At 49.6% G+C, this 25538-nt stretch overlaps 11 protein-coding genes across 11 annotated transcripts; 5 read left to right on the forward strand and 6 right to left on the reverse strand.

Annotated features, from left to right (window-relative positions):
• Positions 1 to 1370: 1370 nt before the first annotated feature.
• GGS25DRAFT_526311 (uncharacterized protein) lies at positions 1371 to 2654 on the forward strand (the record flags this gene model as incomplete). The annotated part of the gene is made up of 1 exon (XM_049264961.1): positions 1371 to 2654. One exon carries the CDS (start codon positions 1371 to 1373, stop codon positions 2652 to 2654), a length of 1284 nt encoding a protein of 427 aa, XP_049112338.1.
• Positions 2655 to 3636: 982 nt separating this feature from the next.
• GGS25DRAFT_526312 (uncharacterized protein) lies at positions 3637 to 4158 on the reverse strand (the record flags this gene model as incomplete). The annotated part of the gene is made up of 1 exon (XM_049264962.1): positions 3637 to 4158. One exon carries the CDS (start codon positions 4156 to 4158, stop codon positions 3637 to 3639), a length of 522 nt encoding a protein of 173 aa, XP_049112339.1.
• A 2212-nt stretch (positions 4159 to 6370) lies between these two features.
• GGS25DRAFT_528295 (peptidase S8/S53 domain-containing protein) lies at positions 6371 to 8392 on the reverse strand. Its single transcript, XM_049265175.1, has 4 exons — positions 7812 to 8392; positions 7449 to 7705; positions 6894 to 7368; positions 6371 to 6817 (listed from the first exon to the last, which is right to left on the reverse strand). The coding sequence occupies exons 1-4, from the start codon at positions 8112 to 8114 to the stop codon at positions 6566 to 6568; spliced, it is 1287 nt and encodes a 428-aa protein (XP_049112340.1). The 5' UTR covers positions 8115 to 8392; the 3' UTR covers positions 6371 to 6565.
• A 61-nt stretch (positions 8393 to 8453) lies between these two features.
• GGS25DRAFT_526315 (uncharacterized protein) lies at positions 8454 to 8855 on the forward strand (the record flags this gene model as incomplete). Its single annotated transcript, XM_049264963.1, has 1 exon — positions 8454 to 8855. The coding sequence occupies one exon, from the start codon at positions 8454 to 8456 to the stop codon at positions 8853 to 8855; it is 402 nt and encodes a 133-aa protein (XP_049112341.1).
• Positions 8856 to 10148: 1293 nt separating this feature from the next.
• On the forward strand, positions 10149 to 13298 carry GGS25DRAFT_510735 (uncharacterized protein). Its single transcript, XM_049262668.1, has 2 exons — positions 10149 to 12793; positions 12862 to 13298. The coding sequence occupies exons 1-2, from the start codon at positions 10373 to 10375 to the stop codon at positions 13189 to 13191; spliced, it is 2751 nt and encodes a 916-aa protein (XP_049112342.1). The 5' UTR covers positions 10149 to 10372; the 3' UTR covers positions 13192 to 13298.
• Positions 13299 to 13561: 263 nt separating this feature from the next.
• On the forward strand, positions 13562 to 14249 carry GGS25DRAFT_86681 (uncharacterized protein). The gene is made up of 2 exons (XM_049266084.1): positions 13562 to 13955; positions 14054 to 14249. Exons 1-2 carry the CDS (start codon positions 13653 to 13655, stop codon positions 14072 to 14074), a joined length of 324 nt encoding a protein of 107 aa, XP_049112343.1. The 5' UTR covers positions 13562 to 13652; the 3' UTR covers positions 14075 to 14249.
• Positions 14250 to 14901: 652 nt separating this feature from the next.
• On the reverse strand, positions 14902 to 16684 carry GGS25DRAFT_510737 (Rad27p/FEN-1 endonuclease-like protein). Its single transcript, XM_049262669.1, has 4 exons — positions 16442 to 16684; positions 16378 to 16382; positions 15749 to 16310; positions 14902 to 15688 (listed from the first exon to the last, which is right to left on the reverse strand). Exons 1-4 carry the CDS (start codon positions 16538 to 16540, stop codon positions 15173 to 15175), a joined length of 1182 nt encoding a protein of 393 aa, XP_049112344.1. The 5' UTR covers positions 16541 to 16684; the 3' UTR covers positions 14902 to 15172.
• A 462-nt stretch (positions 16685 to 17146) lies between these two features.
• GGS25DRAFT_510742 (MFS general substrate transporter) lies at positions 17147 to 19852 on the reverse strand. Its single transcript, XM_049262670.1, has 8 exons — positions 19447 to 19852; positions 19047 to 19373; positions 18894 to 18915; positions 18740 to 18837; positions 18064 to 18657; positions 17770 to 18004; positions 17658 to 17712; positions 17147 to 17585 (listed from the first exon to the last, which is right to left on the reverse strand). The coding sequence occupies exons 2-8, from the start codon at positions 19195 to 19197 to the stop codon at positions 17271 to 17273; spliced, it is 1470 nt and encodes a 489-aa protein (XP_049112345.1). The 5' UTR covers positions 19198 to 19373; positions 19447 to 19852; the 3' UTR covers positions 17147 to 17270.
• Positions 19853 to 20866, reverse strand: GGS25DRAFT_510744 (uncharacterized protein). The gene has a single exon (XM_049262671.1). The coding sequence runs from the start codon at positions 20417 to 20419 to the stop codon at positions 19937 to 19939; it is 483 nt and encodes a 160-aa protein (XP_049112346.1). The 5' UTR covers positions 20420 to 20866; the 3' UTR covers positions 19853 to 19936.
• GGS25DRAFT_86688 (L-xylulose reductase) lies at positions 20736 to 22015 on the reverse strand. Its single transcript, XM_049266085.1, has one exon. It carries the CDS (start codon positions 21850 to 21852, stop codon positions 21052 to 21054), a length of 801 nt encoding a protein of 266 aa, XP_049112347.1. The 5' UTR covers positions 21853 to 22015; the 3' UTR covers positions 20736 to 21051.
• A 2646-nt stretch (positions 22016 to 24661) lies between these two features.
• Positions 24662 to 25294, forward strand: GGS25DRAFT_528301 (uncharacterized protein; the record flags this gene model as incomplete). Its single annotated transcript, XM_049265176.1, has 1 exon — positions 24662 to 25294. One exon carries the CDS (start codon positions 24662 to 24664, stop codon positions 25292 to 25294), a length of 633 nt encoding a protein of 210 aa, XP_049112348.1.
• Between the last annotated feature and the right edge of the window lie 244 nt (positions 25295 to 25538).

Below are 25538 nucleotides of genomic sequence, written 5' to 3' on the forward strand. Positions count from 1 at the left end.
ATTTCCATGGAGACTAGATTCTAGGGATTTCTCGAAAAAAAAGTCTTTGGAAGATTTTACTATAAAGAAAAGTGCGGTTGTAAGCCTAATGTAACATACAAGAGGTGATAGAGAACTTATAATGAATATGATCGCGTCGTAGTCTTTTCATTATTCAACCAAGTCCAAAAGAGTCATGCAGTCTATGAATATAACTCATTTAGACCATTTTTTAACATTGTTCATGACGATTCTATGGTGCTCTATTTCCAAATATCTGCTATGTTTACGAAGAATTCACCGTGATGATACAGACTCTGTCGTCAAACATAAAGTTTCATTTTGCTTATAGGGTAAGACTGTTTGTCTATTATAGGTTGGCAACAGCCATAGCCTTTATATAGAAAAGAGGGACTTTTCAGGGCGTTGCTTTGGCACCCAATGAGGCTGTCAACGGTAATATATTTATAAGGCATCAGTAACTCTAGTAATTCCTAGGACGTGACCACTTTTCAGCACCCTTGTGGCTACAACCTCAGGCACAATACGTTGCTGTGGAACAGAAGCGTCTACCTTGATACCTATCTACCCTCTACTAAACTCTAGAGCAACGGCATGCTATTATGCCTAACTAACGCGAGCTTCCTTACCCATATGAGAAGACGCAACCTCAGGTACGCAAATAGGTACCTAGTACTGATCGATTTCGAGTACTTAAAGCTTTTTATTTTCTGAATTTTCAATCACCCGCACTCTCTCTCCTACACCTCAACTTCCCACGCTCCATTGTTTACATTCCTCTTCCTTCTTCCTAAACTCTCCCACCCGCCGTACTTCTTCCCAGTACTTATCAAGCAACGCCTTCTACCAATAACTCAACCACTTTGCATTCTCCCGCACTCTCTCGCACTCTACCTCCTACACATCAACTTCCTACATTACATTACTTTCATTTTTCTTCCTCCATTTCAGCTTCTCTCATCCACCTTACTTTTTCGCGGTGCTCATCAATCAACGCCCTTTACCAACCGCTCAACTACTTTACAGTCCTACACCTAGGGTTACCACAAGGTCAGTCAAATTTCAATTAATCGTTTTTTTTTTGTTTTTTTTTTTTTTGTTTTTTTGCTCTCTTCTAAACGTTCATTATATACTTCCGCCCTTGACATGAACCTTCGCCGTCCATCAAATAATTCATACTAGTCGTCCAACACTGGTGCTCTTCTCATCCATCACTTCACCTTCACCTCCCCTGTCTTGATCTTTCCTTTCATCATTTCATGTCTATCATTATTCTAACTAGCAAGATTCACAGCTAGTTCCTTCTACTCCTACCTTACTACAAGACTCTTTCCTTAGTTGTAGCCTAGACTTGGGACTTGTTTGTCAATATGGCTTACCAAGGTGGCGAGCGACGAGTCGCCGACCGACAAGGTGCTCGTCGACCTGCTAACCCACAACCTACTGATGGCTTGTGGGCTGCTCATGAGGACTTACACGGCATTGAGAGATTTCGTCAATTGATAAGACGCAATGCTTACCAACCGATCACACGCTTCGCAGGAAGCCCGCCACTGAGCGTTTTGTCTTCGGTATTCAATCAACCACACAACAATGCCGACGCTCCAACCCGCTACGGCGGATCCAGTACTACGGCCACAAATTCTCCAACTGCAGAGTTTTTTGATGAGAATAGTGTCGCTGGTGAAACATGTGTTGATCAACAACCATGGGAATGGCGGCAATTCCAACCCAACTTTCCATCCCGATTCATCAGACCTCGGCCTACGAGTGTCATAGCCAATCTACACCAACAACAGCCTCATCCTCCTCCAACTCGCCCGACCCAGGCTCAACTTCCTCAAGCCGATCCTTCGCCGTCACGTCCCCTTCCAACAAATCTTCATCAGGCGGAGAACCACGTGGCTGGCACAGCTCAAAACGTGCCGGCGAATACTGGGTTCGAACCGATGAACCATTGGACCGCTTGCTTCCAAGGGCGTGTTCTGCCACCACAAGTCTTGGCTCGACAGCTCGCAGACGCTGGGATGTCCCTCAACTACGCTGGCAACCCTTACTTGGACAGAAACAGGTCGGCGAACATACCAGAAGAGCTCAGCACCTCTCTCTGGATTACCAATCTTCCCCCAGCCTGCACCCACCCGCTACTGCTCGGTGCCATCAAGGACTGTGGAAAGATATACGCCACAGTCATCAATCCGCCCGAGAATAACAGCCACACAACTTCGGCCTCCAAGCTCGTCTTCTTCGAACGCCTCGGGGCCGACAAGCTGCTGATGAAAGCCCGCGCCGGCCAATTCACCGTTGGAGGGTATGTCCCGCGGGTCCGCATGAACCGCATCCGATCCGCACCAGAAAGGCCAGGCCCACAGTGCCGGGTGCTGCACATTGAGGGCCCCAGCCACATCGTGAACGAGACCTTCCTCAACGCCTTCTTCCGCACGAAGTTTGTGTACGAGCTCGAGGCTGTTCTCACCTTGGCCACGAACGGCACCAACGCTCGACAGGAGTGGCGGTTCGGAAGCTACAGGTGCCAGGCCGAGTCGGCCCGCCAAGCCATCTCGAAAGAGAAGAACCGCCTCGACCAGACCGAAGCCGAGCGCCTGGCGTGGCGGCAGGTCTTTGTTCACTTCGGCGTCGATCCGTGCGCTTAGTGGGTTCCAGCGCGCGCTCTACACGCGCGCTGCGAGCGCTGCAGCGTGCAACATCCACGCCAGCACCATGGTGTGCCTCTTCCCTTTTGCATTACTTGCGTTGTTTTTCTGAAGTGGGATGGAGGGACCATTTTCCTGGCGTCGCTGCTACTTTGGATTTTGCTGTTTGCGTTTGCGCCTATCTAGATGTTGCTGTCTTTTCTCTAGACTAGAAATCCGACAGAGACGCACACCTATATGAATGAATCAATCAGAGCGTTCACAACAGAAAGGGAGAAGAAGTCGCTGACCCTCAGAAAGGGGCATTGATGAGCCTCTTCAATGACGTTTGGTACTTCCTGTGAGTTCTACGTTTGTCGTGAACTGTATGAGCCGTCACATATATGCCATTGCCTGCCATGTGCTGAAAGATGATCCCACACCGTCGCGCGCCTGCAAATGCCAATAGAAGCGTTGCCATTTACTGGGCTGCGGGTTCTCTTTGGCATCTATGACCATGTCCATATTAACAGCTACTCAGCAAAGAAGGGCCCAGCCAACCACACTTTTGCGCCTCTTTAACGACGTTTGGTGCTTTCTGTGCGTTTTATAATTGTTCTGTGCTACTTGGTTGCATGTCCTGTTATACGGTACCGCCGACATCGTCACAATCTGACAGTCTCAACCCAGACTTTCGGGTTGCGGGCTCCTCTTGACATCTACCTATGACCCTGTCTCTGGTAACAGCTAAAGCTCTGAAGCAGAAAATACAGCCAACTTTGTCTCTGCCCATGCCCACACCACCTAACATTCACTCCAACGGGATGAAACCAGCATAGAGGAGTTCCGCGGAGCACTACAAACCGACACTTTGACCCCCTCATCGCACTTCTCAGCTACCCACAACCACCCGAACATCGCGGGTGTGTGCAACACCAGACAAGCCCGGCCTGACACGGATGGCCCCATAGCTATCAATTCCCAAGCCGTAAGTCTACGACTTTTAGGGAAATGTTATTGGGGGCGTCGCGATCCAACGTAACATTGGGTTGCGTCGTTGGGGTGTTGTGGTGGGCCACAGCAAACTAGCTACTAGCTGTGGCCCTCCCAGCAGCCCCCATCCTGCCCTGAGCATCTCCCCGTCGACGAAGGGGAGAATGACTCCACAGAGAGCATGTTCAGTGCCTGTGGCAATGTCTTCTTGCTGCAAGAACCAGGTGCGGCTGGCTTCCTGCCTGAGCCGGCGTGATGGTGCGCCTCGCGGGTGAGAGCCGCGAGGCAGAACGTGCAAGACCATATCCACAAGCACCATAGCGCCGGTCGTTATATCACAAAAGCCAGGAAGCCAGTCGACCATGGTACTGCATCCATCGTGGCTACCGCACCATCCGCAACGCTGGATGGCGCCGTTGGTGGCTGAGCATGGTACTGCATCTATCGACGTTGCGGCGAGAGATAGTATCGTAACTGGAACTCGCTCTTGAGGGGCTATGAAGGCATGTGCCACCTCAGAGGGTGTCGTCATGCCCCTGGGGTAGGCTTTTATTGCCGATGACTTGGAAAAGAAGAAGGAGATGCGGGAGTCTTGGGCAGCTATATTCACTCCTCCTTGGCTGCTCCTGTTCAACAGTCGATTGGCACGCCTACGACTAATACTCCTCGGGACTTACATACCTAAGTTTTATGGGTCCACAATCACAAGGAGACCAACAAGTGCCATCGGCAACTACTCGGTCGACCGAAACACGTATCCTTCGACCTTCTCAGCAGTTAAGCTCTACGATTGACGAGACAGCACGCAGCGTCTGACACAAACTGCCCAGTATCTCGGGCTATGAAGGCATGTTCCGCCCCCCAAAAATCCATCCTCCTTAGGGGAAGCTTTTGTTGCCGGTGATCCAGAGAAGAAACGCGAGATGCGGGTGTCTTGGGCAGCTATCCAGTCAACAAGCTCAGACAAGTTTATTGATATGATGCCGTGGCAATCGTCAGAACAGCAAAAATCGATGAAACATACATTCGCACGGCGGTAGAAACCGTGGAGACACATGCTCCCAGAAGATGGGTGTCTGCTACTATGTAATGCGGACAAATTCATAGGACCGTAGCCGCGCATTCCGCACTACGGGACTCTGGTCGACCAGGGCCATGACGGTCTTCGGTGAACACACGCAGCGAGCCTTTGAAGGGTGCTGTCTCGGAATCTACCATTGTACGGTATGCAATATGTTCGTGTCTACGAGGCTCCTACACCCTTCGGATCAACTTACCCATGCCAATATGTTCCCCTTGTCTTCCCAAGAGAATGAGGCTGGATACTCTGACTACGAAAAAGTCCACGGGAAACAACTTGAAGGATTGCGCAAGTACCACTACCTAGGTACATGACCTCGTTGTCTGTGAGGGTTCACGAAGCATCCTGTGATTCGAAGTCTTTCATCGGGCGAGCGTCTACGGCTTGCTCTTCCTCTGTCTTCTGACGGTGTCCTCGCCTCCCCTCGGTTCCCTATCGCTACACTTCCACGGCGCTGGGAGCTGTCTCGGCGCGTCAATACCCAGAAGGTGCAAGAGGCCACTCTCTTGTTCCTGGAAGCTACAGCCGCAGAAATTATCACCAAGAAGGCTCAGGCTAGGAAAGAGGCATTCGAGGCTTTGCCTTCAACAAAGCCTTGACTACGAAGGCCGGCGCGGCAGCCCGTCGAACCGTTGCAGACTCCAAGGGCCTATTCGTCTCCTCAAGGCCCAGACCAGTAGGCACCCGGAGGTTTTAGAGCGCGACGTTTGGTGCCGCGTTAAGACCTTAAAGAAACGATCAAGAGGCGTCTCCTCGGGAAAGACTTGAGGAGGCGACTTATAGAGTTCGCCTCCTCGGGAAAGACTTGAGGAGGCGACTTATAGAGTTCGTCTCGACACGATACTTGATATTTTGTCAGGAAAGTATGGATGATATATATGGCACTCCGTTAACGCTACCTACCTTGTGCATCGCAGAAGCTTGCCAATAACTGGCGGGGTGGCGTCCTGGTGGCTGTCGCGGTGGATGGGGTTGTCTTTGCATCATTGGGTTCTAGCTGGGTGAAGAATCACCAGATGAGCAGTTGGGATGAAGGAATCGGACCAAAACAGTCTCCTACGGGATTGAGTGGCGTTTGTGGAAGAGACGACGATACTATATCGGATAGTTCATGGGGTTCAGTCTTAACTTTGAAGGCACAGGGGACTTGGAAAAGTAAAGGTTGTTATAACATGTTGTTTCGTGGGTACTTACTGAGAGGTGACAATGTGTTGCAAAGAAATAGGTGCGGTCTTCCATCTTTAAAGACAAGACATATGTATGCCTCAAGCCTGCTATACGAAGTATCAAAACGTATCACGTCTTTTCTGAAAGCCTACCTAAGTAGATACCCTCCAGAAGTCGCTATGAATTCAGCAGGGACATGAAGAGACACAGAATATAGTCATAAGTCGTTGAGCCATCTAAGTTACTACACTGTAGCTCACGTATTATCATTCAAGATTCAGTCTAAGCTATTGGGGCAGATGGCAATCGAACATTTAACTCATAAGACAAGATATTCTTAAGACAAACTACTATATTAAACTGTTGTCACATGGTATCAAGTATAATTAGTTAATAATAGTAAGACGATCGGCAGTTATTGTAAAGAGCATTGTACGGAGAAAGAGAAATGGACAAGGGCAGAGCCCCTTACGACTGATTCCTAACAAATAATCTTGCCCTCACTCTTTCGTAGTTACACTGTTAACTGTATCATTAATTAGGTACCTAACATGAATATTAGTAGTCACAAATGTTATATTCAAAACCAGCCCCTATTTACATTCTTTCCATACCACTTAACCAACAACATTATCCACAGCCCCTACTGTTGCCCTAGGACATTCTGGAGGTTACCAACCTGGAACCATCCTTAGAAACTTCGTACATGTCCCGCCTTTGCCGAGAAAGCGAATGAGGAGTTTCCACCCGCAGCCGGGTTCCCGTTAAATATCACATTATTTGTCGTACCGTTTCCTGGCATCTTATTGAGAATATTCTTGGTACCGAGCTCCTTAATGCGATCGCATAGAGCCGCTGGATCTCTCTTCCCCTCGAGGGATAGTAAATAGGCCGCCAATCCGGCGACAAGCGGGGCCGATGCTGACGTGCCATCACCAGCTTCCTATCAATCGAACACATATTAGCCTCCTATCACTACTAGGTAGGTATGTAATTTGACGCAAGGGGCAAGCACTCACCTCCGGGGCATCGGGCCATGTGCTGGACTTCCTGATCGTGGGGCCCAGAACGTTTTCGCCGGGCGCAAATATGTCCACGAGAGGGCCGTAGTTAGAAAACCAAGAGACCACGTCTTCCGAGTTGGTCGATCCGACGGTGCACACCGTGGGCACGGTACCCGGAGAGTTGTTCACGACGGCGCCGTTGTTGCCAGCCGCCACGGCGAGGAAGACGCCCCCCTCGACTAGCGCGGCTGCAGCGGCGTCCATGATGGGGGACACGGGATATGCCAGCGATATGTTGATGACATAGCCCTTAGGACAGTCCCTCTGCCTCCACTGGATCTGTCCTTGAACGTATTCCATGCCCTCGACGAAATCGGAAATGTTGCCGCGGCCCCCGAGATCGACAACTTTGACTGCGATCAAGCTCGCCTTCTTGGCAACCCCGTACGTCTTACTACCGACGAGGCCTGCCGTCCAGGTTCCGTGGCCGCTGTGTCACAAGACAGTCCGTCAGTCCCGTAACTACAAGTAACTTGGGAGTAGACGAGAAGGGGGAGTATTTGAACTCACTTCAGGTCGTTGTTAATTCCACCATCATGAGAGAAATCCTGGCCGAAAACGGCGCGGCCTTCAAAGTCTGGGTGATCTACCCAAATGCCAGTATCAAACATCCAAACGCACACGCCCTGGCCACCTGAGTCGTCGTATGTATAATCGGTGGTGTTGACGACTCGGGACGAGACGCGTGAAAGTGCCCATTTCGCATCCGCCTGCGTCGTGAAGTTGGCAAGAGGATGGACTTCGGCATCCTGCTCGATGAAATCGACCTATGCATGCGCGAGATTCGCACTCAGCACAAGCATCTAGGTTAAATATCTATCTCCCCCTCCTAGGATTCGAGATCCAAAATTTCGCTGAGATAGGTAAACTCACATCTGGATGGTCACGCAATGCCTCCAGCTCATCGTCGTTAAGCTTGGCAGTGAACCCCTGAAAGGCGGGTGAGGTATTGAACGTCTGCTGGCTGCGACTATTAATGGAGGCAAGGGCATCATCCACGGCGGTAACGGACGCGCCCCTCTTCATCTTGACAATGTATTTCTGATCGATCAGGTTTGCGGTATCGGCTTGGGTACGAAAAACCGGTGCGGGCTCGGCGCGCCTTCGGTTTGGCGCCGCACGGGCTTGGATCCCTGCCGCCAGGTAGAGCGAGGATAGTAGTAAGGAGGCGCGCATCTTGGAGGTTGATATTCAAAGTAATCAGAACAGAGACTTGGGTTCAGTGACACTCGAATCCTGACGTTCAAGTATCGTGAGCCCAGAGAGATGGCTTGGTAGGCCTTTTTATCTCTTCTCACGAGCTGTCGTTGCCACCCCGGCTTGTTCCTCCTGCCCAAACAAGCTGACGGTAGCAACATCACGAAGCTGGTCATTTCAGTTCCCCTTCACATGATGTACGATCGAAATAAGCATTACAAAGCGGCCATAGTGCCATGAGCCTCATGTTACGTTGGACGTTTTGGGGAGCTGAGTTCAAGAGGGCTTGGGTCTTGTCGGGCCGTGCCACAGTCGTGCATGCGTTCATCTCCGTCCGCCCAAATCTGGGCCTCCACGCCTGCCCTATCTAGATGTTCCGCATACAGCCCAATACAGCAGGAAGAGCAGAAACCATGGGAGGGAACACGGAGAGCCATTGGGCCTAGAGGTCACCTTCTGCTTGTATTAGCTGGCCATAGCTCCATGGCTCTAAATGGTACATGCGCGGGCATGTTGCAGGAGTCTAGATCCTATGCGAGCTTCCTCATACATGTTTACTTTCTTTCGCGTCTACACTTTCCCGTGGTAGAGACTCGAACTTCGAGTAGAATTAGCGCCGAGACGAAGGCCGCCGGTCGAAAGGTTTGGAGTCTCCGGTTTGCACATGTTGCTGGGTACGTGAGGGGCGAATTCGGTGAACCAGAAATTGATCAGAAGTGAGCTCGTCGAATGAATGAGTTATTTCTGCTATCATCTAATAGCCTTTGCTGTGAAATGATCGGGGTATATTCTTATGAGTTGATGATGTTATCAGCTCGCAAAGTCTGTTTGTTCCCATTATTACCTACACAGAGCTCCGTTTCTGAAATGCCATCCTAACAACAATGCGATGCGCTTGTGATATCTGGATTTGAAAAAAAGGCAAACTATGGGATTAGAAGCCTTCATTAAGTCAAATTCTAATCCTTGGAAGTAGTTGTCGGTATATGGGGCATGCCAGGCCTGGGGTACATATCGTCGCCATTCCTAGGCAATGCCACTTGACGCCACCCCCTTTTTTAAACTTACTATAATATGTGCATGTTGGTACTTCAATCACAGATGATAACGAGTATCTCAGTGTCATAATTGAGGCAACATAAGTTATTAGAGGCTAAATGGTCAAATTTCTATCTCGTTATGACACAAGACTCGACATCTTCTCCCTTTTCACTCCAAGCTTCACTCTTTGTTCAATTTTTTTTCTCTTCCTAGGTAATTTTGAATCAACTCTACCTTGCTTAAATATGACCACCAGTCCTATATATGTCATGACACAAGATTGTGGCCTTCTTCAATTACCCCCATGCTTGACAGGTGGCCAGAGAAACTTGAAAACTCATCATAGAACCAACCAGAATAAATGTATGTGACCTTCCAGAATAGGAGGACTCTCTCTAGAGGTCGCCTATGGCACTGAGGATGAGCCCAATATTTTACCATAGATAGGTAAGCAAGGCTACGTAATGATATCGTTCGCATATGAGACACAGCCTAGAGTCTTTATCGTGAGACTATAACACACGTCAACTAGTTTTTATGAAGACTTCGACTAATTCAGCGAATGGAATCAAACAGTTGCAGGTGCAGGTAGGTGGATACAACATGACCGAATCTGCGCCTCTGACATGTGTCCTCAATTGTAGCTAACCCACGGTAGATATACTGAACGATCCATCGCTCCATCTTTGGCAGGATGACGTTTTGCGGGGACAAATACGGCATTACAAATAAAACATGGCAGATCTTATAACGTATCTATAACTGTTATATTACGATAGATCAAAATAGGGGAACGAATCTCAGGGGTAAACTCAGCCTCAGCTCAATAAAGAAAGGATGTACAATACCGAGAAACGTCAAATACAATCATAGGTTGGAATCTTTCAACACTAACCTAATACCGTTCTCTCCAAAGAGCCTGGCCACAGCTTCGTGTAGTGCTCCGCCCAGTTCCACGCCTTATCACTCCACTTAATAATACCATCACGATGTACACCCATGTTATAGGGCTGACCGATTCAAATATGCGGGGTTTCCTTTCTGTTTATTTTTAATAGCTGATGCTTGATTGTCATCTTGAAAAAACCCCGGGTCTATTTACCTAAAGAAGTTCGTTTTAAGAACTTGGCACCCTAGGGATAGTTCCTAATACACACCTACCTCCTACATACAACCAACCTACATCTTCAAGAGAAATGGGACCCCCCATCGATTTGAAGCAGCCTATTAATATTCAAGCAGGGAATACTCTCAAATTAGAACCCGATAACAACAGTAAGATCTCAAGGGCAGCACTATCGCGAGTTTTGGGTGGTGTAATTACCGCCACAAAGTTTCCTCCAGATGCTACAGACCAGATCTTGACACGACTCTGTGGGGATATTGTCGGAAAACAGGACCCCGACGTGGCATTGGACTTCAAGTGCTGGCGTGATAGCATCAAGACACGAATAAACGATGCAGACTTAAAACAGATTGCCAACTTAGGTCTTGCCATCGCATACCTACGCGAGCTGTACAAGCAGGACGAGAATCCCTGCGAGGCCGTGAGCAGAGCCGACACCGCAGTTATATGGCAGCTGATCCGCAATGCACTCACCAGCAAGGCGGTCTCGCGACCGCTCTGTACGGCTTCGCGAAGCGCGCAGGGCTTTCTTTCCATAGCGCTTTGCAGCTTGATCAAAGACGGGAATATAGACGAGCTATTCCGACTCCACGTATGGCTACCGGACGGGCAGCGAGGCACCCGAGAAGTCGCCATCCACTCCCACCAATCCACCGTGCAGAGCTGGATTTTAGCCGGTGAAGGAATAGACCACTCGTATGAAGTCGAGCGTGTCAAAGACCCGAAACTCGCCACTCATTGCGAATACAAACTGTCCTGGAGCGACGGAAAGAACTTGGACGCCAAGTACAAGGCGCACCAGACGCATTCGACAATCGTCAACACGAAAGTGCCCGCCCGCGCAACGCTCGCAAGGATGGAGGCGCATAAACGAGGTGCAAGCTACGTGATCCCCGCCGCCAAGTACCACGTCACCGAAGTGGCGCCCGACGGGTTCCACGCCACGCTCTTCGTGTTCGACTCGCAGCGGGGATTCGTAAAAGACGCCGGCGTCCTCGGTCCCAAGGACTCGGAGAGCTTCACGCAGCAGCGCGACCCGGCCGACGTGACGGCGAAGACGCTGGCGCAGATGGTCGACGCCGTGCGGCGGTGGGAGGAGCTCATGGACGAAGGGCAGAAGCACATGCAGCGCGCGGAGTGGGAGTCCGCCTCGGCGATCTTCAGCAAGGCCTTCATGACGTGCAACCGCAACCGCAACTTCCCGAACCGCGTGTACCACGAGAACACGGTGATGCTGCGGCTCGCGCGCGTCAACCGCTGCTACGGGCGGTACGAGATCGCGAAGGAGATACTCGAGAAGCTGGTCTCCAACACGGAGGCGAACGCGCTGCACGTCGACTCCACCGGAGAGCTGGGGGTCGTGTACCGCCACCTGTCGCTCCTCACCGACGCGAAGCGCGCGTTCGCGATGCAATACGAGACGGCGAAGAAACTCAACCTCGAAGCGGACACGTGCCGCGCGATCGGCAACCTCGGCGTCGTGAACTACCAGCTCTCGCAGGACACGCACGACGAGCAGCTGCTCGACCTCGCCATCGCGCAGCTCCAGGAGCGCGTGCGCCGCGCGCAGGAGCTGCAGAGGTCGCTCTCGGACGACTCGGGGCTCATGATCAACGCGGTGAACTGGGAGATGATCGGGCTGTCGCGGCTGTCGCTGTGCCTGATCGCGCGGGGCAAGACGCGCGAGGCGACGCAGGAGGCGCGGAAGTCGCTCGCGCTCGCGCTGCGGTCGGGCGACCCGACGGTGATCGCGATGACGTACTTCTTCTACGGGCACGCGCTGATGGCGGACGGGCAGCGGGAGGAGGCCATAAAGCAGTTCGGCGTGCTGCACAACTGCACGCCGGCGATCGCGCTGTGCAAGGAGCCGTCGCGGGAGCACCGCGAGTACCTGCGCGAGCTCGTGAACGCCGGGGTGGACTTGGACGTTGTGGACGAGCATGGGTACACGGCGTTGGACTACGCCGTGTTCAACGAAGACGACGAGTCCGAGGAGCTGGTGCTCGAGGCGCTGCGGAAGGAGGTGGGGCAGGAAGGCAGCGAGGAGAGGAGGGTGGGGGCTGTGCTGCGCAAGTGCTACCGCGAGCTGTTCCAGGACAAGCTGCGGCCGGTGCTGCTCGGCGGCGATGACCCGGGGTGGATACAGACGCTGCGGAGCACGTACGCGACGGCGCTCGCCACCGACGAGGAGAAGAGGAAGCTGTTCCTGGGGTTCTCGTTCATCCCCTACGCCAAGTTCATACAGTTTGGGCGGCTCGCACGGTCCGACGATGAGATGGTGCGCCAGACGAAGCAGCATCTCGATGGGAAGGATATGATCGACAGCCCCGAGTTCATCATATTCTTTTCCTATAGGTGGATTGGGTATCGCTCCGGGTCGAATTCGCCGGATGATAAGCAGAATACGCAGTATAAGCGAATGTTGGCCGCTGTTGAGGAGTTTCTGCGGTTACATCCGTCCATCGATAGGGAAAAGCTGGGAATATGGGTGGTATGTTACGTCGGATTCTATTACCTTTCATAAGATTGAGATTTTAACTAACTTTCATTTTCACTTAGGACTACGCGTGCATTAACCAAGAAGACCCCTTACCCGGGGCACATTCTCTACCCTTAATCCTAATGCAGTGCGATGCGATTATCGGGTTAGTCGACGATGAATATCACACGAGGGCGTGGTGCTCAGTTGAGGCATTGCTGGTGCAAACGATCAAGAAATCGTACGGGATGCACTATTGGTACGAGCAAGTGAAAACAGCAGAGGGGTGGGCACTACAAGAAGGGCCGATAGACCTCGAGATTTCTATTGCGGAGAAGACTCTAAGTTTTGAGAAGGTGGACAGGCCTAAGGTCATGTTTCTCGAGAGGCAAAGTGTGCTACTAGGGTGATTGTTTAACTACGCAGCCTGTTCTATCCTGTATTAAATATCTAGAATACCTACCTACCTACGGGGCAAAATGTATCCTGTCCGTACGAATAATCTTATTGTTTTTAAGATCTAGTTATATCTAGATATTTACATGAAGCCAAGACGCGTGATGATTTCACATCTGCTACAACAATCTGATATAAAAGAAATCGATGTATTTCATTCAAAATCGAGGTGACAGAGGAATTTGTTGAGAACCCTTTGCAAAAGGGGGTGGCATTCTATCCAATGCTATGTACTATGTAAATAGGGGTTGAGCCCTACGTCACCATTCTCCACTATCACCAAGTTATATCGGGTATGTGGCGAAGCTTGCACATCCATTATCTCACCTACACACCTGCACACCTAGGCAAGCTAAAAGTTATAAACAGCAAATCATTGACCGGTAATATCCATCAGTTGCATCACAGTCCCACTATGCGCCGAGTCCTTATGCAAACCTCAACATTCCCAAGGTTGAGAGAGACTCCGCCGCTCTCTAGAATCCCCAGCCATCGCTCCGTCAGCTCACAATCACACAAAGAGGGCATTCACAGCCAGCAAGATGAACACGTAACCAGCACTGCCGAAAAAGAAAAAGTAAATGAGAAAAGGAAAACAGTGGCGGAGCTGGATGCGGAGCTGCGGCTCAAGATGTCGGGGCTCTCGGGCGATGGTGGAGCGGCAGGCGTCGAGTACGAAGACGGGCAGCCGGTGGCGATGAAGAGGAGCGTGAAGAATGTAAGTACCTCCTAGCATACCTACCTACACATATTGATCGTATTGCATCATGTTCTCATATTGTCTATTGTTCACCACTGATCATCCGGATGGTGTAGAATATGTTCCGCTACATTTAATCAATGATATCATTCCAGGCATCGTTTGTTGAATCAGTTGTTCGGTGTGAAGTTGGTTGTACCTATCTATATTGGTACCTAACAATGATGGCGAGATTTGCATAGTTACCTCAAGTTCAGCATGTCGTGAGGCTATGTAATAGATATGGGGTTCACTCACAACTGTCAAGTACCTACCTAGAAATCCCCTTTTGAAGAAATAGAGTCATACATACACGTGCATAAATCAGAATACCACAGCATCTCCAAGCCACCCGGTGGAGGTTGACCCGTATGTACCTCTGCCTTGTCCATCTAATAACCCACCGACCCCATCATTACATTACTCACCGCTTCCACCCTCCACTCCATGACGGCATCTGCAACGACGTTAGAAAGTCCCCGGTATGTAAATCAGGCGACCCCCACGCACAAAGCCGCGCATGAAAATCGCTACCTCCTGCATCCCGGGGAGAAACGGACCCGTGGGTCGGCGCGTGTGCGCAGAGGGCAGGTAGTGGCAATCTACAAACAAAAAGAAATGTTGCGCTCGCGATAGCACCTGGGCCAAGCTGTTCCCCACTGCGGCGGTGCCTCGGGGTCACAGCGGAACTTATGCTTTGAGCGGTGGCAGCGAAGTGGTTCCCTGGTCTCCGAGACGCAGACACAAGGACGAACCGCTGTCATGCCCCTGCCGACCGAACACGCAGTCGTCGATGCCTATGTAGATGGGTGCCATCGGGTCCGTGAGCCCATACTGATACCTAGGTAGTAGGTAGTAAGTACCTAGTAGTAAGAAGTAGTATAGACAGATATTCGGTAGCGAATCACACATTGTCCATCTTCGATCAACTGTTAATTCTTCATTGTTAAAATATACCACTACTTCATCGAGAAATGTATTCTTATATCATTCCAAGATACTAGCAAGACTTCAGAAGCACCATATATCATACCTGTTGATATCGTTTTTCACCCGCCCATTGTCACGAACTCCGGTTCGTGATGCAAATCCAGCAACGCCAGTTGTAAAACCAATAATCCCATCCGGATCAATAACACACATGCCGAGTTGGGCCGATATAACGTAGTACGCCCAGTATGATCTAAAGGCAAGCATTACGCCGTTCCACGAGGCTTACCCTTACCCTTAGCCTTCTCCTTCTTTTCTTCCTTTAGTTTCTTCTTCTTAGCTTCGTTCTGCTCCTCTAGTTTTCGCTTGTGCACAGCCTTCTCTTCATTTGTCTTGGGAATGACCTTGAAGAAGCCTTCTAGCCGTGCTTGCTGAGAGCTCTTGGTAGCCTTTTCCAATCGTGCGCCGCCAGCACGGACTCTGTCCTCGTTGAAGCCCTTGTCGTTCACCAAAAATTGAACGAGGCCGTCCATATCCGGCTTTTCCCACTTGAAGTCGCACAGCGGATCGTCAGCTTTGCGCACATCCGGTTCGAAAAACAGCGCTCGCGCATCCTCATAAGGCCAGTCTTCGGGCAGCGAATATTTGGGATCATTATTGATATATTCAACCACCTTCTCAAGAGACCCGTGCTGGCGGATCATCTTTAACGCTGTCGTAGGGCCGACCTTGGGAACAGGATCGAGGTAGTCGCAGCCGAGCAGGATGCAGAGATCGACGAACTTTTTTTTATTAGCACCTGTCTAAATGGTAATATTGGAAGTTCTGTGGCCTTGACTAACCTGCTTACGATCCATGTTCAACCCTTCGAGAACCTTATCGACGTGGATTTCCTGGATCGGCTCCTTTCGCTGTTCGCTGAAAGTCAAGTGGCGCAAGAGGATGGGGCTGTCAAAACACAACGTGTCCATATCCTCACTAGCTGCTGCATAGACTTTTCCTGCTCTAGCAAGAGCAGCGCATTGAGCTTCAGCTTCGGTTGGTGCGACGATGTAGGGTATGCCCATTAATTTTAGCAATTGCTGGCATTCGGCGTTGTGCTCCTTAGTGACCCGGACAGTTCGTCGTGAGAACTTCTCTATATCTTCGGCTGTACCTGTCTCCTTAGCTTCTTCAAGTCCCTCCTTCGCTTCTGCTTTGCGCTGCCCACGACGGGCTAGCTCGCCAGACTTCAGTTTCGGAGGTGCGCCATCGAAGACATAGAGTGGCTTGATGCCGTTGTCGACCATTCGTAACGTGCGATAGAACATTCCCATAAGATGGGATGTCGTGTCGCCAGATTCATTTGTTAGTTGCTGACCATCGGAGCGGACGGCGATTAGGAAGCTGTAGATGCTCATGGAACTGCTTGGGTGTTAGTCTCTACATAACTTTAAATTATGGTAACCTTAAGCAACATTTGAGCACATACGCATCCTAAAATATAAGTATTAGCATATAACCATTCATAAGTTTATTCAACGAGAGATACTCACAATTGCAACTTTACGACCAAATTGGCCCTTGATGTCACCCTCTTTGATAGCTGCAGGGGCCTCATCTTTGATAATCGAAAAAAGACTCTTGATACCCATGGTGAAGTCTCCTTCGAGATTTTCCTATACGAGTTGGACAATACTAAATGTTCAACTGGATGGGAAATCTTGTAATGGTAAAAATTGATGAAGGATGAAAAGGTACAGGTGATGTCACGATACTTAGATGCGAAACAAACGCGCTACTAACTTAATTGAAGAGAGCTGGACGCGAATGCAGACGCGCCTTCTACAGCTAATTTAAAGGTGGGGAATTGCTCACACTAGGCAGCACCCAGGCAGACATATAGTGGCCCGTGCCCTACTAACCTTCTAGAAGTTGTTACCTACCCTAGGTATTGTACCCTAGGTATTGTATCCTAGGTAGAACGCAGCCCCTAAACTTTGAAAGCAATGGATGAATCTGTTTATCTAGGTTAGGGGTTTGAGGAAAGTGCCATTAGAAATCGGAGCTGTTAAGAAGGTGCCATGTGTAGGGCATGATCAGGCCCATTAAGATCAGCCGTCTCCGACGGTCTACTAGTAACTAGTATTCATGTGCAACATTGAACAGTAGCAACCCATCTTCAATACTTCGTACAACATCCATCCATCCCACGATATTTGCCATGTTTCCGGATCAACATTTCTCAACGCATACATCAATTTACCTTCAATGTTTATATTGAGATCCATTATCAAAAGTATACATTTATATGTCCCCGCCAATGGCACAAATGATCATAATCTCCTAGAGTACATAATTTACTGACACACCAAACCCCATAGGTTAGATGGTATACCTAAACCTCGGACTTTCGTCTCCTAGCTCTGCCAGCTCCTCTTCTGACAAGTTCTCGTGGATAGGCTTAATAAGTCCTTCTGCTCTTCTCTTGTTTTCTCGAGCGAACCAGAATGACATAAATCCAAGCAAACATGCCGCCATACCTACGAGGGAAAGAGATATAGCATTTCCTAGAATATAACGGGGGCCATCGGATGAAGGATAGATGAACGAAGCCATAATACCAGCGGTATTTCCCGAGGTAAGTTGCATGCCATTAGCCGTTGTGCGTTTGCCATACCTTGGTGAATTATTCGGAAGCTGGGCTCGTTAGTTGGCATGTCAAGACCTTTTAAACTGAGCAAAAAAAAAAAAAAAAAAAAAAAGACTTACCCATGCGAGTGGCAGGCCGACGATAACGTATAAGCCGGTGGCAACGAGGAAGCAGCTTTGCCTTGTTAGCCATAGATGATTCTAAGAGTGTCTAGGTAGCGGAATGCCTTACCCAAAGTAATGTACTCCTGCAGAAGAGTCGGAAAGCAACACCCCATACCCAACCACACTAATGGCACCGAATATGACGCAGAAAATACCGCGCATCTGCTTACGATCTGACAGGAATGCAATTCCCATGTATGTCATGGCGCCAACGAAGTAACAGGGGATGGTAAGCAACTGGACCTCAGCTGTGGACCAACTTCCTAGACCGCGAATAATAGTCGGTAGGAAGGTCGAGTAGCCTGGATGAATTAACACTGTTAGTACAGATACATGACGATTTTCTGAAGTTGTTGCCCACCATAAAGCAAGGTATCGACTCCGAATTGGGCGAGGCAGAACATCCAAACCTTCCAGTCCTTAAACGCCGCAATCATGTCATCCTTGCTAAATTCCTGCGCACTTACTGTAACCCCATAATGTTGCAAGTGACGCGCATTGGCGAACCTTTTTTCCTCGGGGGTTAAGAAATAAGCATGGTCGATGTCGTTGGGCAGAAGGAAGAAGGCAACAACGCCTAGCAAGACACTCGGAAGCCCCTCAATGATAAAGATCCATCTCCATCCACTATATCCAGCAATGCCACCCATCTGGCCAATGCCATAAGCAAGGAGCCCGCCCAGAGCGCCAGCAATCGCAGCACTAACAAAAAGGTAGCCGACACGCAAAGCAAGCTCCCGTTTCGTATAGAAGAATGTCAAGTAAACGTTTAATCCAGGGAAAAGGCCAGCCTCGACAACACCAAGGACTAAGCGAATAGCAATAAGTGCGCCGTAACTATGTACGAAGCCAGTACATGTGGCTATGATGCCCCATCCACATGCGATAAATGCGATATACCGCGACGGTGTCAGGGGTTTGAGTACCAGGTTCGAAGGCACCTCAAACAATAGATCTACAGTCACCGCAGTTAGCCATTTGTCGACGAGCGAATTATCATCCTACATGAATAGGATCTCTCAAACGGGCCAACTTACACGTGACGAAGAAGATGGAGACAGCGACTTGAAACTGGTTCCCCTCCAGCCTTAGATCGCTCTCCATATTGTATAAGCGCGCATTTCCAATATTTACACTAGGGAATAATCAGCCTTCGCTTCTCGAGATGAAATATGATTGGCGCTGCAATACCGGTCTAGGAAACTAAATGTGTCTGTATAGCTTTACATTAGCGCCACTGTCATCACCAAGAACACTTCAAGGGCCATTCAGGACCTCGGCCAATAAATTTCAGATGGGTTTTCCGAGGCTATCAACTGAAAGCTGGAGTATCGGGTAACTAACAAAGTAGCATAACAAGTGGTATGATATGCTTGTCAAGTTTGCGAAGAAGCTTCTTCTCGTCTCCGCCGAGCATCGGATCCACCATGATTTCGGCGTTGACATCCTGCGGCGGATGCTTGGAGTCGGACATATCTGACATATCGGTTGCCATCTTCTTTGCAATGCGCGATCTCTTCAGTGAGACCCTGACCCCAAACGTTCTATACGAGAATTGTTTTGGTTAGTTCGACTTGGAATGAAGTCGCGAAAGGCTTGACTTTGCGCTCGAATAAGTATTTCGTAGGGATTGTGGCAAATCGTTAAGATCCACCAGCCCGGCCGGCAACGCTATTAGCTTCAAGGTTAGCTCTGCGCGATATTATCCACCGCGCTGAGTCGTACAAGAGCAGATTTTCCGTACCTAATAAATAAATTGTAATGGCCCTAACAAATTATTTCGATATTTAGCATTTCACCAAAGAAGAAGCACGATGATGGTGGTAGAGGTTTAGAAAGAAACGCGACCTCGGTTCGTCGAACTTCTTGAGCTCCAAAAGCATGCCAACGGTCAACCTATCACTTATCACTTATTTCCTCCAACTTCCCCCATGTACGGTATACCTATCATATCTCAATCCCAAGACTTGAGCTGCAGCTGAACCCTACCTACCCAGGCAGCTTGGGTAGAATGCTCTCTCACTCTAAGCATGCTAAGAATTCCAAGCTGATAACTACGAGCTTAATACGGATAGCACGGGTTAGGCTGATGCAACACACCATTCGCAGAGAGACAGAGCCCCTCAAGACAAGCCAGCGGACAAGGGGGTTTAAATGGGGGAAATCGATTATCGTCAAGAGTGGGGGATAGCTATCCCAGCAGCTATCCCAGGAACTTTCTCTAAAAGAGGAGATCAAGATAAGCTTGCAGATAATATAATCAGGCCATGTGTGCCTGTTGGTAGGTAGTAGGTACGCGTATGGGCACTATATCTACGATGTGATATATGCATGAACGATAAGCACGAATTAATTGATAAATCTCTTAGGAAACTTCCCACGGCCAAAGTTTCGTTGTCGCCAGAGGTAGCCGTGGCATTATTCTTACCATCATACCTATTATATAAGTTGATGATGAAAGCCTTTTCTACACGAAAACATATCCACCTAGCCACCTTCCTCTGGTCCATTAGGAAAAATGTGCCGCCTTTCGCCACCAACACCGACAGCAGCCGAGAGGTATAATCGCAGATTTTGTACACCGAGAATGGTGCTGGAGTATACCCCAACTGTGGCGTATAGCTGTTATCAGGGATGCGCATGATTCTTTGAACGTAGTGTGTACCTGATAGACTCTGAGTCTGGACGCTCACTGGGTCCTCAGGTTTAACATTCATTTTGATCGATCGCAATATTCTCGACGCTGCACGAGCGATAACCTTCCATACTGGTCATGTTTCCTGCCGATTTAGCTATAATGCTACTACAAGAGAGACCTCACCTCACCGATAAGTAAGATAATATGTGTGTGTTCCAGAGGCTTTATCTTTAGTTCGGGACTTAGGTGAGAGAGGGCCGCTGTTCTTAGTAAGATTTCCAAAGCTATCTTGCTACTTGCCCAGACGAACCTGGCTTGGCAACCGGCAATCAAATTCACGGCGAAATAATCGAATAAAAGGTGGAGGTAGGTAGTGGAGGGTAGTTTTTTTTTTTAGTATGACGAAGAGCTACAGCGACTTGTAGGTGACGCGAGCTCATTCGTCTAGGTATCTAGCATCTATGAGTAGTAGGTAGCAAGGCAAGCAGGCAGGCCAATAATTTCCTTTGATCCACGCATTTGGAATCTTTAGAAAACACACCGAGGACACCATTAATACATGCTAAATTACCCCCTCCTAATTGTGCTGTATTGCGTTTCGTTTGTATCGTGTCCGTCTTTCTATCCGTCTATGCCGAAACACCTTTAAGTACCCTGCCGTAATGTAGATGGGTAGAGGTAGGTCAGGTAAGGTAGACATCCCGCAATCATCTATCGGCAGGTGTATCCACCATCGATGACGATATCGGCGCCGGTGGTGTAGCTGCTCGCGTCGCTGATCAGGTACACGTAGGCGGCCTTGAGCTCCTTGGCCACGCCGGCGCGGCCGAGGGGCACCATGGAGTACCAGAGCTTGTGGGTCGCCTCGTCGATGAAGTCGGAGAGGCCGGTGTCGATGTAACCGGGGGAGATGGCGTTGACGCGGGCGTAGTCGCGCCACTCGTTGGCCAGCGAGCGGGCCATGTGGATGCAGCCCGCCTTGGCGACGTTGTAGGAGGTCTGCTCCTGGGGGTAGTTTGCGGCGTGGCCCGACATGGAGGCCGTGATGACGAAGGAGCCGTGCCCTTGCTTCTTGAAGTGCGGGCCGACGGCCTTGGCGCAGTACGCGGTGCCGTTGAGGTCGATCTGGACGACCTTGTCCCAGGCCTCGCTGGAGCTGTCGACGACGCCGCCGTCGGCGGTGGCGCCCGCGTTGGCGATGAAGCCGTCGATCTGGCCGAAGTCCTTGAGGACGTCCGCGACGAGCTTCTCGCAGTTGGCGTACACGCTGATGTCGCAGTGGTAGGCCTTCACCTTGGCGCCGTACTCCTTGATCAGCGACTCGACGTTCTTCTCGGCGCCCTCCTTGCGCGTCAGGTAGGTCAGGGCGACGGAGGCGCCCATCTCGGCGCACCCGCGCGCCGCCTCGATCCCCATCCCGGTCGGCCCGGAGGCGCCGGTGATGACGACGACCTTGTTCTTCAGGCTGAAGAGGTCGAGCAGCTTGCTGGCGGTCGGGATTTCTTGAGGCATATTTGCGGCTTTGGGGGGGTGGTTTTGTTTTTTAGGATAGGATAGGTTCGGTTAGGTAGTTAGGGGGGAGATAAGGGAGGAGGAAAAGAAAGGGTTTGAATTAGGGGTGTGTGGGTGATATTGGAAGAGGGGAGGGGGGGGGGGGTTACCCCTCCCCCGTCAACGGTGACCTACATCCTTATATAAAGGTTGAGAATGGAAAAAAAGTGAGATGAGATGCTATCGACCCTACTTACAAGTGGGTATAGGGTGGATTTAAGTGGATATGGTCAAGAGAAAGTCGACAAGTGTAGCAAACCAGGATGATGTCACTCCGCCGCCGATAGATGACCAGGTCGACCAGTTATACGTCAGCCCTCGGAAGTGGTTATGCAGGTTATTACACTAAGCACAGCGCATTATGTTGGGGTATCGATGAATTAGCTAGCAGCAGCAAGGAAGCTGCCTACATATCTAGAAATGTAGGTAAGGATATCTTTTCTCTTCTCTTCCCGTGTCTCGGGTGCCTCTCGGGTTTCCGAACGGGCCTGTGACGAAAAGCCCGGATGGGATCTCCTTGCCGAACATTAACTAGCAGTCTTGCCCATCCTCGTTTAACATGACAAAATCAAGATCCAGGAACTGAACTTGGCAGCGTAGTTGTAATTCAGAGTTTAAAAGAAGCTTTTCCGCTGCCCAGTTAGGTCAATATAGCGGACATATCCCACGTCCCAATATCCTACCTTAGGTATATCCCGCTGATCTTCTAGGTTGCAGTTGCAGTGCCTGCGGCAATAGCAGAAGTAGGTAGGATTTACCGAGCCAATGGCCAGCATTGAACCTTCATCAGCATGATCAATGTAGTAGTGTGCTGGGGGGAGGTCTCGCCGAATTTGTAACATTCTATATAGTAAGTCGACCACTTTTATTCACTTGATCGTCCAAAGCGGTGCTTACCTAGTACCTAGCAGCTACAAACTACTAGGTAGGGTCCTAATCCAGGTACTCAGCTACTAATACATATTGTACAGTATGCCAGTGATGCAGCTAAGAGTGAGAATTTAAAAATTTTAATACTCGCATACTTACATGTGTATGTATGCATCCTGGGTTGATACGTCACCCTGCATCAACAAACTACATATATCTAGGTAGCGACCTATGTACATATGTAATAGTCAAAATGCATTCTTTTTCTTGGCGTATCTACTTGTTCGCGTGCTATTCACCGACCTGAAAGCCCAGCATGCTCCCTAGTACCCTTCTAGATTAGTCCGGATGTCCTCGGCACATCTTACCCCAAATGTAACTCATAATAGTCTTTTTGATATTCAGCTTCAAGGATATACCATCACTGTATTGGTTTGCATGGCATTGAAGGTGCTAGTCAGGCATAAGGGGTGAAGGCTAGGTGACCTATATACTTGTAGCCAAGATTCGGATCATATGACCAACTCAGGATGGGTAGCTTTGCTTCTTTTCTGTCTCTTCGATGTTGCAGATATAAAACTGCCCGTGGTAATAGAACTAACAGCTATTGGTTCAGGTATATAACTAAGAAGCTTTTCAAGGAATCCAACAAAGCAGAGTAAAGCAGGTCAAGCATCAGGGATGCATACTCTCATTATCTGCCAAGGTTAGTATAGCTCCTGTGGAATCCTTCGTCAACGTTACTCAAAGTGAGTTTATAATGCCAGAAAAGACATGGTCCAAGGATCTTTGGCCAGGGTATCGCTATAATTTGAATAAGATTCCACTCTAAAGGTTACAATTCGTAGTGATTTTGAAGTGATGGACTTTTTGAGACGACTTACATATCCTGGAGTCTGAAGTATGAGTTGAGCCGAATAAACAGTAAACAGAATAAATCACGCAACTATTCCTCTACATCTATTGCTAACCAGGTACTTTTCCATGGGTTATGCCTCAATTTGAACTCTTGGGACCTAAAAGGGGCCACTTGTAGATACAACGTGCCTATCAAAATTCAATAGGAGCCTTAGGTTTTAAATATGGTGACAAGAGTGATGGTTGAGGAAAGCCAAGGACATTTGCACGACTAAATGCTATAATGATCCATTTCTGGATGCAAAGAGGGTGTTATTTGTACTTATTTGGAAGGCAACAACCCGGATCATTGTTACATCGTCGTAGGTAAGGATTGCTAGTAGTCCACAATGCGGCTCAGATGCTGGGCCGTAAGGATAGATCCTTCTGATAACCAACCAGATACTATTTTGGGATTGCTAGATCTTGGACTTTAAGATAAATCCACCAGCTCCTAGTATGAACTGCGCTGCGATGTTTTATCAGGGTCTGACCTCGCTGGTGAAAGTGGTTGGTATGCCTCAGGTGTATATGATGCCGACAGGCTGCCATTGTAACTAGTTAACCTCTAATATAACAACTTCAACCCCTATTATACCGATTACGATGCTCCCAACATCGCTGCTAATACTATTCACAGCTCGCAGTGCTTGGCTTAGGATCCAACTCCATCCCAACATCGGTGTCAGCGGCGCAGGCACTGAATACTGAAGGTGACCGAGGCTATATTCGGCCCACAGTGGCATGTCGATAAACATGCTGCGGGTACAGAATCCTGAATAATTACATTATATACCTAAGGCAGATATGTTTATATATAGGTGCGCAGATTTTCATGTGGGGGTCCCGCCGCATCAACGTACGATTATCACATACCCAGATGTTGAACCCACTTGATCTGAGAATTTTATAGAAAAGCTCCCAAGATCCCGTCGCTGAGTCTCTTGTATATCTACCTAGGCATATACCCAGTACTTCGGCCAAAGAATAAGAAAGAAAAAAAATGCCGTCACTCACGTGGATCGTCATCGCCATAACCTCCTTAGCAGCATCTACTACCGCTGCCCCAGCATCACTAGCGGAACGAACAGTATCGCCCTGCCCAGCACCCGGGAAGACGACACGCGTGTACTCGAGCGGGCTGTACACCATATTCCCGGGAACCCCCAAGTACGCCGCGCCGCCGAACAACGACCTGCACGTGCAGTACAACGCGGAAACCAAACTCGCCATCAAGCAAGTCGCCGCCTTCGGCGAGTTCCCCAAGGCGGCGAAGAAGTGCAGCCTGGGCTGGGTGCAGGACGACGCGAAGAGCGGGACCCTGGTCGTCTCCGGCGACGGGCGGCTGACGGCGCGGCAGCTGAGCGGGTTCCCGGCGTTCCCCGCGGGCGGCGAGAACGGCGTCTCGGCGCAGGACGTGCAGCGGTACGACGCGGGCAAGGTGAGGAAGGAGGCTAGCCCGGACTTTTCGGGCTGGGATAGGGAGATCAGGACGGCGGCGCACGCGGCGGCGGGGTCAAACTTCACGTGCGCGACGAACATGTACGTGCTGCTGGAGAAGTCGAACGGGACGAGTGGGAATGTGTTCATGAAGAAGACGAAGGGGTCCGGGGTGTATATCGAGTTCTCGTGCTAAATGCAAGCATGCCTACCTACCTAATATATATATCAATGAGACCACAACCCATAACATTTAAAGAGTGCGCTGTGTAGTGTCTTGCTCAAGGCCATGCCTACTTGGCATCAATATAGGTACTAGGTTGGACATTTACCTACATAATATTCCTCTTCTGATGTTTTCTATTAGTATTAATAAGAGACCCCCCAAAAAGCATCGTACCAAGCCAGGAGACCAAAATACTCACTTCAGGATTCCATCA

Source organism: Hypoxylon fragiforme (assembly GCF_022984875.1).
Source record: "Hypoxylon fragiforme strain CBS 206.31 chromosome Unknown GGS25scaffold_10, whole genome shotgun sequence".
NCBI classification, from domain to species: domain Eukaryota; kingdom Fungi; phylum Ascomycota; class Sordariomycetes; order Xylariales; family Hypoxylaceae; genus Hypoxylon; species Hypoxylon fragiforme.